The sequence below is a fragment of the Theobroma umbraticum genome, unplaced genomic scaffold, assembly GCF_002168275.2.
Source record: "Theobroma umbraticum cultivar Fairchild unplaced genomic scaffold, ASM216827v3 scaffold_4.1, whole genome shotgun sequence".
Lineage (NCBI taxonomy): Eukaryota > Viridiplantae > Streptophyta > Magnoliopsida > Malvales > Malvaceae > Theobroma > Theobroma umbraticum.
In genome coordinates, this window is record NW_018397258.1 from 882,755 (window position 1) to 893,936 (window position 11,182).

General features: G+C 35.3%; 1 protein-coding gene across 1 annotated transcript; it reads left to right on the forward strand.

Moving 5' to 3' along the window:
• Window positions 1-5,686: 5,686 nt before the first annotated feature.
• Window positions 5,687-10,812, forward strand: LOC110413437 (Protein kinase superfamily protein). Its single transcript, XM_089783225.1, has 3 exons — window positions 5,687-6,064; window positions 7,009-8,349; window positions 9,672-10,812. Exons 2-3 carry the CDS (start codon window positions 7,064-7,066, stop codon window positions 10,564-10,566), a joined length of 2,181 nt encoding a protein of 726 aa, XP_089639351.1. The 5' UTR covers window positions 5,687-6,064; window positions 7,009-7,063; the 3' UTR covers window positions 10,567-10,812.
• The last annotated feature ends 370 nt before the right edge of the window (window positions 10,813-11,182 follow it).

The window sequence follows — 11,182 nt, forward strand, 5'->3', positions numbered from 1 at the left end:
ATTCTCAATCCATTCATGGGCCTTGTCCCCATTTTCAGGAGGCCTCTGCCTTTAGCACTATAAAGAATTTGTGTGGATGTAATTAAGTGGCAGTTGAGCTAAAAATGATAGGAAGATTTAGCTCAATTCCTCCCCTAAATTAATTGCAAACTTAACTTTGTACCCAATGAGTCATATTTAAATATTCAATAAATTCAAAATCTTAACCTAAAACTCAATGTTTGAATGATCAAATTGTGTAGATTCGAAGAATTATCAAGTCAACGATATTTAAAACTTAATTTGCATTAAATTGATTTAAATTAAGATACTTATCACTCAGAGCGTGATCTTTATTGCACACGTCATTGTGCTATGGTAACAAGTTACGATAAATTGGACTATAACACTAATTCTAGAATTACATGCAACAATTAATAACTAAATACAAATTTTTAATATAGAAGATCTCCATGGAAATAACAACAACAAAGCATATAACTTATATTATTGCTTAGTTGATGCGAACAGTATCTTCGTACTAGCTCAAGCACTTTAACTTTAACTCTAATTGAAAAAGCAAGTCATGTGAACACACAAGACCAAGTTACCAACCTATGCCTTTGTTTGGAAGTTCAAATCATTTGGTAGGGTAAAAAATCTAGGTACTTGTGTGATTTCCATCCTCTTTGTTTAAGCCAAGGCAAGTTATTGTGAATCAAAGTGACTTCATGATGGGATATAATTAAAAATTTACTAGAAAACACCCATTCCCCTCTCCCCACCACCACCACCACCACCACCACCACCACCACCAACAACAACAACAAAAAGGTAAGCCATATGCTCCTCATTTAGTGCAGGATTTACAGGTAACACCTGAGAAGAGCCACTGACACCACCCAAAAAAAAAAAAGAAGAAAAAGAAAAGAAAGCCTTGGGTGTGGACCAAACTTGAAGTAAGAAAAGGAATCATGAAAGAAGCCAACTTTAGATTGCCCCCCCTTCCCCCTTTTCCTAATTCCAATACACAAAATATTCACAAATCCACAAACTTTCAAACCTACCCAATTTGCTCTTTTTCAAAAAAGCAAAGGGGAGGGAGAGAGAGAGAACCAAATTTTGCTAAGAACCCCACATTTTTCAATGTGGGCAATGGATATAATATTTGGAGCTAATCATTTTAATCACTAAGCCCTTCTTTTTTTAAAAAAACTTTCATGGGATTGGAGTCTCACATGATAACTTGTCTAATTGATCGTGACCATCGACTCCAAAAATAAATAAATAAAGTCTCCCAATCATGATCCACATCATCCACCTATTGTGCCATGTCACCCTCTTTTTTTTCTTTTATTTTTTAATTAAAATATTTTTGACCAAACGTTTGTCGTGTGTTATAGGATTCGCATCTTTATATTTTTGGGGTGACTTTGTGTTTTTTGTGTGAGCTGGGTAACCAAAAATCTCAATGAAATTGAAAACCCCAACACCTTTTTTTCCCCAATTCGGTGAGTGCATCTCCAAATCGGATAGAAAAATAAAACCAAGAACAGTTTCTTTGACTCAAACAGTTGCATTTCATCAAGCACTGATTGAGTTTTTCCTTCCTTTTTTTTCTTGGTGTCGATGGTCGACATTTTTTCCATTCTTTGAGCAAAAGTCTTGTCCATTTTGATAAAGAAATGCACTTCAATTCCTCCGAAATCAATTAACCGAAGTTTCGAATTAAATTAGTATTATAATTTTTGAAGTACATAGAGATGATAATGGATGGTATGTAAATAAGAATCCCACACTATTTAATCGGTATGAATTGGATTAATCAGAGTATAAATAGATTTTGATAGAATCTATAATTTTGAAGTTTATTAATTTCATTTTCATTAGTAAAATATATACAAATAATTAAAATTCATTTTTATTATTGAATTTGAGTCTAATCAAATTTTGTAACTAGTTGTCCACATCAATTTTAATCAAATAAATTAATTTTAAACTTCTAATTAAGATTTTATAATGAAATTTGATGTCAATAGATTTTTCGTGGAGTTATTGATTGGAAGATTGGATGTTACTTAACATCGATGAAGTTTATTGAATTTCATGCTATCAATCCTAAGCAGGAGATGTCTTTTGCAACCACTTAAGGAATTGAAAATACGATTTCTTTGTCAAACTCGAAAATGATTACATATATCAAGTAAGATTATGGGATGTTTATTAAGATTTGTTGTTGATATAAGATAAGGTATGTTGTAAGGTGATTTTAACTATAAACAATAAAATCGTGATTGAAATTGAGACAAATGAACCAAGTATTAATTCAGATTTAATTTTAGCTATTAAATATTTTGGTAAATCAATATCATTTATATATATTACAAATCTAATTGTTTAATAAATTTTTTTTACGGTATGACTTTTTAATATTTTATTGATATGATACTTCTTAATGATTTTCTTAAGATAGTGTTTCAATTTTATTAAATAATATTATGAGAATTTAATTTTCACACATTATTTTACCGTAAATGTATTATTTTTATTTTTTTTAAATTAACAAGTACCATGCTTTCAAGTACAACGTAAATGTATGATTTTTCTTTTTCTTTTTTTAATTTTGTTTTTCAAGAAAGCTTCTTAGCGTGGTATGAACAGTCTCTGTCATTTCCTCTATAGTGTTTCAATTCTTTAGCGAATGACTACTGATCGCGACGTGTCTTAAGAACTTGACTCCAGTATGTTCGGACATGAACCACAGTAGAAAACGACTCCATGTACGGTCGTCGTGTCTGTCTGTACAACCCTCTTTTTCGGGGTAGTAAACCAAAAACTAAAAACGGGCAGAAGCTAACGGCTAGTGTAGTTAACTTGACCGCAGGCATTTGGTCGAAATAATTCACCGTGGTCGGTCGACCGACCGCCAGACCAACAACCTTACTGATTTCACTCCTTGGATTATTCAGACATAATTCACTGCTGTTATTAATTTCCTTTTACACATTTATTTTTTTTATTTTTAATCACTTTTTTCTCTTTATTTATTTGAGAATGGAAATTAAGAGCCGGGTGGAGGAAGTAACCATTTTGTCTCAAGCAAGAACATTTTGGACCAGCAGCTGGCATGGGATGCTGACCACTCAAGCACTCTCGGTGGCTAGATCTCGTCTTGCCTGCGTGCCTGGGCTCTAGATTTTATCCACCTCTGGTCTAACCGCGCCCCCACCCCCCAACCCTGACCTGACTCTGACGCACCAACCTGTCGTCCTATTTTGCGTTTTCATTATTGATTGCCAACGCCAAGAGGTAGACACTGATAGACCATGCACGCGCATGCGTCGTTTTCCTAAATGTCCAAATTGACCCTCCTTCCACCCCAACAAATTCTGTCTCAGATGTTTACATTTGCGGGGGCACTTTGGACATCCAGCCCCCAAAGGAAAAAAATGAGAATTCACTGTCTGAACAAACGCGCTCTTGTTCCTAAACGCGCCTCAAGTTCCAAATTACCGACTGTTTGCTGCTTGCGGCGGGAATCTTATTCTTTCCTTGCCGTGAAAACAATTTTCCACGGCTTTGGTTCCCAAATTCTCATTTCTTTTGACTAAAAACTACAGCCAAGAAAAGAACTTTCCGTTTCCCATTTTTTTTTTAATTAATTGATTGATGAAATTATTTCCTAATGAGTGTTTGGTTTTCTTTGGTCAACAATGTCGTCTTCAAGTTTTTCCAAAGAAAGGGAAAAGGATTTCTTTTTCTTACTTTTTACCGTTCCAACTCGGCATTTCGACTGGACAGCAAATGGAATGTTGAGATTGAAAACTTTTAATGCTGTGTTTGGTATGACGGATACAAAATGCTAGGAAAGTGTTTATTATTGTTGGCCACTTGAAAAGCATATAATTAAATGTTTGAATTATGCAATAAGATATATAATTAGAGAATTAAGTCTAAAATTTTCATCATTAAGGCTAAAGGTCATTTAAATTATATAAAAAATCCTCTTTTTTTGCATTATGTAAATTATACTCCTTATTTTTTTTTATTCTTATGAAAATTAAGATAAAAGTTTTAATTTTATAATATTTTATATAATATAAATATCAAATGTAAAAAATAAAAAATTAGGAAAAATAATTTTAAAATATCTACTTTATTCACTCTATTTGTGGTTTTCAGTTTTTCCATGATTTTTTAATTTTAATTAATTAAACCAAACATTAATTTATAATTTCCTTTATTTTAAATGGTAGCCTTGTCATTCCTCCATACTCATAGGCCACGTCTTCGAGAACAGTAGAACTACATAAGACCTACGGTGGAAAATGGATATCAAATATGATTTAAAATTAAAAAAAATATTAATTTAGTAAAAGGATTGGGCCCCGCCGCAAGCCAAAGTGGTGGGCCCTACCTTTTACCAAAATCTGTGTTAAAAATCATGGCGCTTCACCCCATCACTTGTACATCCAATGATCCAAACCCTTTTTAGGTATCTATTCATCTTTTATTTTTTTATATAAATTTATATTTGACATATTTACAGTGAATTAAATATTATTATTTTATTAATAAATAAATTTAAAAATTGAGAAGTTTTTAAAAATAAATATTCATAATTTTAAAAGTATTTTAATTTTTTTTATATATTTATGAGAGGATACACTGACAAATATTACATATAAACTTTTTTTTAAAATCATTTTCTTTTGTAATAAGTGTCAACTATGTTGAATTTATTACGTAATTTAAACTCTAACTGTATTGAATTTATTTTGTAATTTAAACATTAAAGAAGGCTCTGCATTATGTGGAATTGGTGGAGTAATAACAAAAGTATAACAACCACATGCGGCCTCCTTAATTTTTCATTGCTCAAGACTTTTTTTTTTCTACCAAAAAATTTAAACAGCATTAAACAATTTAGACGGTTTTAAGCAACTTATTCCCCAATAATAATTGACCTATTAACAAAGTAATCAATGACTTAATTTTGAACTCGAATTAATATTTTAGTTGGATTGTTTGTGAAATTGATCCAGAAAAAAAAATCTTTGTTAACTTATTGCTTTAGTAAAAAATGGATGACCTGATGCGATTATTTTATTTACATAAATTAATTAAATATGATTCTTTTAAAAAAATTTTAAAGTTATACCTAACTTAAACTTTTGAATACAAATTATTGGCATTTTAATTATTTTTTATTTAAAATTATTTTTCTTAAAAAAATACACTATACAAAATTAAAAATTAAAAATTAAAAAGAATCTTTACAAGCTTAGTTTTTAATATTTAAAATGATAATTAATATTTATAATTCTTATATCATAATTACACATATTATTTATATAATGTATAGTTTTTTATGTATAGTGTTTTAAAAAGATTTTTATTACCTATTATAATCTAAAAGGAAAATGACCTGCATCATTATTATTAAAAAGAACAACGACACGCGCTGATTGACGCGCTCGTTAATTACCAGTTTGGCAGCGCAAAGCTGAAGAAAATCCGAACCCGATAGTGAAAGAAAATGGTTCGAATTTGGTGATGACAGAGAGCGGGAGCGTCCCTACCTGTGAAAAGCAATGTAGTTTAAAGAAGGAACAGACATGGGACCCGCTTACTCTGGGCCCGATTGGGACCCACACTCACACACTCTCTCTCTCGCCTCGCCTCCCTTCCCACTCTCACTCAGAAATCCTAAAGTGCACACTGCACATTCCCTACAAAGCAAAGCCAAAGCGAAGGAGCTCTCAAAAAAAAAAAAAAAAAAAAGAGGGATGGAAAGCAAAAGCTGAGTCTGCCAATTCTAACCCATCACAAGAACAAAAGCTTTTTCTAGTTGCAGAGCTAAAAAACAAAAAACCCCACAGTCTAGAGAGAGAGAAAGAGCAGAGAAAAAAAGAAAAGAGCTCGGGCTTCGATCGCTCGGGCTCTATCCGACCTGTTGATTGAGCATTTGTGTTGGAAATTTTGAAGAAAGAAGGAATTTTTTTGTTTCAAGGCTGTGAAGGGATTGAAGGCAGAGTTCAAGCTCTGTTTGTGAATCCTTTTCTTGATTTTTCTTTTCTTTTAAGTGCGTACAGGTTCTTGTTGGGTTTTTTCTTTTTGGCTTGAATGTTCTGTATTCTGGTTCCCTTTGCTTTTTTTTTTTTTAAATAAGATTTTTGAGATCTCTTTCTCTTTGTATATTTGCTGACTTGGAATTAGAGAACATTCTTCATGTTTTGTTCTTTTAATTATTTTTTTTGGGGGGAAGTGGGAGGGGGAGGTTGAAGGGTTTTTGCGTGGCATCGAAGGGTTTACGTTGGGAATGTGCTGATAAGGGAATAGAAGAAATGTGGGGAAATTTCGAATTTGTGATTTTTCCTTTCCATTTTTGTTTCTGAGAAAAAATTTAACTAGGGTTTCTATAATCTTATTTAATATACCATTTTTGGCATTTCAGTTGATTGCAACTGAAGTTAAGGATTTCACGAGCTTAGTTGATTGATCTGCTTTCGTTATTTAATAATTTGCAAGTTAGGGTTCTGTTTTCAAGGGTTGGCGCTAAAATTATGGGTTTAGTGAGAGAGGTTGATTGCTCTATTTTGTGAGTTTTTCCTTTTTTTTAATTATCAAAATTTGTTAAAAGAATTCTTCCCTATTTGGGAGAGAACATATGGGAAGAGGAAATACATGATAAATTATTCTTTTAGCAGTATAATTTTGGAAACAGCATCTGAGTTTTGATATTTGTTTTCTATTGATTATGTGTGCTGATGAAATAGGCTAAATTGTAGAATCTAGTTAATTTGCATACCCGTTTAAGAAAAAAAGATGAAATAGCTGATTTCGAATGATATGGTTAGAGAATATTGGAATAGAAATGGTTCATTTAAGAAAAAAAGATGAAATAGCTGATTTCAAATGATATGGTTAGAGAATATTGGAATAGAAATGTTATAGTGGATTGCTTTTTAAAAGTTCAACCAGGAAACTAGTGGAATGATTGAACTCAATTTCAACCCCATTTTGCAGGGTTGATTGGGTTGGCTGTAAGATTATTCCATGTAAAGATTCCAGATTAGCCGGAATGGAAAGGGTTCCAGATTCAAAGGTGCTTCCTAGGAAATTGCCTGCTGTGAGTTCAGTGTTGAATGCGCGTATGGTCTTTGGGAGAGAAGCAGGTCTTGTGCCGAATTTGCAAGCTGTATTGGTTAGAGAAGAAGTGGGTCGATCTAATTTGGGAAATTCCCAAGATTCAGAGACAGCTGCACCTGTAAGGACATGGAAAGGGAAAGACTCTTTGCTTGAACAGGAAGAAATCATGCCTGATGTTATTATATTCAAGGGCAGCAGTGACTCATTGGAGGAAGGTGGACCTAGTGCTTTTTCTGGAGCTAGTCACCCTCCAGAACCTGTTGACACGGATCTAATGAGAATGTATGTACCAATTGGTCAGAAGAAGTCCGATCCTGGGTGTTTGATGAAGAGCATGTCAGTGAAGGGTCCTTTTCTAGAAGATCTTTCAATTAGGGTTCCTCCTAAAAAACCAAGTCCTGCTGTTCTTTCGCCAGCAGAAAGTCTGGTTGAAGAACCCAATGATTTAGGTGCATTATCTTCTCCATTTTCAGTTCCACGTGCATCACAAAATACAGATAACTCTCTCCTTCCTCCAGATTCAGATGAAAAAGAATGTGTTTGGGATGCTTCTTTGCCTCCAAGTGGTAATGTAAGTCCACATAGCAGCATTGACAGTACAGGGGTTGTCACTGCAATGAGCATTGTCAATAGCTGTGCCAGTACATATAGGAGTGATGCAGTTACAAGTGATGGCATGCTTAGCATGGAGAGGAACTGCGAGAGTACAAAGGGAAGTGTCAGAGCAGATTCACTTGAGAGTGCAAAGACTAGTGTTAGCCGAGCAAGTGATAGCAGTGGCCTTAGTGATGACAGTAACTGGAGCAACATTACTGGGAGTGCTAATAAACCTCATAAAGGAAATGACCCGAGGTGGAAGGCCATCCTTGCTATCCGAGCTCGAGATGGGATTTTGGGCGTGAGTCGTTTTAGATTGCTTAAACGACTTGGTTGTGGTGACATTGGCAGTGTATATCTCTCAGAGCTGAGTGGTACTCGTTGTTATTTTGCAATGAAAGTAATGGACAAGGCATCCCTTGCAAGTCGTAAGAAGTTGACTAGGGCTCAGACAGAAAGGGAGATTCTGCAGTTGCTGGACCATCCATTTCTGCCTACTCTGTATACGCATTTTGAAACAGACAGATTCTCATGTCTAGTTATGGAATACTGTCCTGGGGGTGATCTACACACTTTGAGGCAACGGCAGCCTGGAAAGCATTTCTCTGAATATGCTGCAAGGTATGGCTTATGCTCTTAAATGTTCTCCTATTTGTGTAGAGCATTAGCATCCTTAAAGGGTAGGGAAAAAAAAAGTAAAAATCTTTTCTTCATCAAGGGTTTTCTTTTATATCAGTGTTATTTAGCTTTCCTTCCTTTATTGTGTCTAACTCACATTGTCTTTCACAATATTTCCTCTTATTTCTTAAAAGTTTGTGTTCCATGAGGAGTAGTTTGTTGATCTGTTTTTCCTTTTCTGTTGCTCATATGCCTCTTACTATGTGCTTTTCATATTTCTATATATATAATATTGCGAAAGTTAGTCCTAGTCATTGGATGGATGTGCACTTACACTTGTTTCCCATTTCATGTCATTTTCTTCAGCCACAAATTGCAGTTCCTTGTATTTTATGTTAAAGGATGTTGCCGAACTGTTGTGCATTTGTAGATAATGTGGTCTTAATCTCTTTCAAATTTTTTTACATGTTGGGGATCTATAACATATCTGCAACATGTTGGGGGCTTTCAGCATATCTACAATTCCAAACTGTTGTTTTTTTGATGAGTTTGCAGTTATGGTGTCAAGTAAAACTAGTCTAGCTAACAGGCCTTTTCCTTGATCAGTTCCTATCTTAACCATCATAGAGTGCATTTTAACTGATTCCCCCTCATGCTGCTGAACTCCAGGCAGGGAGATGCTTGCTGTCCTTGTGGACCTGCTAACCTGTGAACATGAGAGATAATATAGCAGAAGCAACTAACTGAAGTTCCTATCTCCTACTATAAGTCTTTCTATTTAAGAATGAACAGGAGTCTGTAAAACTATTTATGATAGGAGGCTGAGTGAAACTACTTGTTTTGTGCATCGAAATGGATTTCTTTTCATTTCTGAGTTCACTTGGTTCTTATTACTTGACTCCGTAGACATCTTTTATGAGTATGTGCCGTGGAATGAAATTGTTATCAGTTTATTTTGGGTTCCAATATTTCTCATGTCTTACAATATTGCTTGATCATATTAGTTAAGACTCATTGGGCATGTGTGAGTGCTGCTTTTGCTGATATCAGAGGATTAAGACCCTACTTTGGCATGAGAATCTCTGATATTCATTGCCCCCTTAAGCCAGCACTATCTGGAAATTTAATTTCAGTCACTGTTCAAAAAGGTTATTATATATGATACATAATTTTTGGGAAGTTAGATTATTTTCTTTTGTAGCTGGCATAAACGCATATTGCTAAAGGCTTTGGTCATCATTAGTGTCATAAGCAAGTGTTTTCCACTGAGATCATTGAATTTCAGGCAGAAAAGTTATAATCCCCGGTTTTTCTTCTTAATGCAGATTTTATGCTGCAGAGGTTCTATTAGCGCTTGAGTATCTCCACATGCTTGGTGTTGTCTATAGGGACTTGAAACCAGAAAATGTTCTAGTTCGTGATGATGGCCACATAATGCTCTCCGACTTTGATCTTTCCTTAAGATGCACAGTTTCTCCTACACTGATTAAAACCTCAGCAATTGATTCTGATCCTTCGAAACGTGGAGCTGGTGGTGCATTTTGTGTTCAACCTGCCTGTATTGAGCCTACATCAGTTTGCATCCAGCCTGCCTGCTTTATTCCACGGATATTCCCTCAAAAGAACAAGAAGAAAGCCCGAAAGCCTCGAGCTGAATTTGGGTTGCCTTCTAGTACCCTCCCTGAGCTTGTTGCGGAGCCTACTGCAGCCCGGTCTATGTCCTTTGTTGGAACCCATGAATACCTAGCCCCTGAAATAATCAAAGGAGAAGGCCATGGAAGTGCTGTTGACTGGTGGACCTTTGGAATTTTCTTGCATGAACTGCTGTATGGTAAAACCCCCTTTAAAGGCTCAGGAAACCGTGCTACGCTGTTCAATGTTGTGGGGCAACAGCTGAGATTCTCAGATTCACCAGCAACCAGTTATGCTAGCCGTGATTTAATCCGAGGCTTGCTGGTGAAGGAGCCGCAACACCGGCTAGGTGTGAAGAGGGGAGCAACTGAGATCAAGCAGCATCCTTTCTTTGAAGGTGTGAATTGGGCTCTAATTCGATGCAGCACCCCACCTGAGGTGCCAAGACCCATGGAGAGTGAGTTGCCAGGGATGCCTGGGAAATTTGGGCCAGTGGAGCCATTTGGGGTTGGTAGCAGCAGCAAAAGGATGGTAGGGGGAACAGACATGAAATCTGGGGGTAAATATCTGGACTTTGAGTTCTTTTAGTTTTGAATTAGAAAATGCTGTGTTGTATTAGTATCATTAGTCAAATCCCTTCAAGAGTTTGCTGACAGCACTTTGTTATGATGATATGCTTCAGCTCACTACCTCATCAAAGAAAAAAAAATTCATGTTAATTGAAAAAAGAACAAAAAAAAAATCAGTGGCTTCATTTTAAAAAGTATGCTGCCTTTTGCCCATTAACTCACAGCCTCAGTTGATGTGAGAGACAAAATAGATAATTCAGACAGTATTTACCTTGCAAAATTCCTGTCTTGTTTTATGTCCCAAATTCCTCCCATTGTTCTTATGGATGCGAGGAAAGAGACCATTCATGGCTGCATTGATGAAGAAACACGCTTTCCCCGTGATTCCCTTTTGGTTTCTCCCTGAGTGTTGACAAAAAATATGGTATACATGGAATCGTATTTATTCGAACTCGATCGAATTTAAGTTAACTGAATGTTTTTTTATTAATCCCAAAGCCATGAGCACAGGGAACATTGTGATTTCAGCAGTAGGTAGTCTCTTAGTCAGTGGTGTTTTTCGGCAACAGCCACTTTCTTCTGGGTCTAAACTAATCCCATGACCACATTTTAGCTCTCTTTAGTCTTTGGTCTCC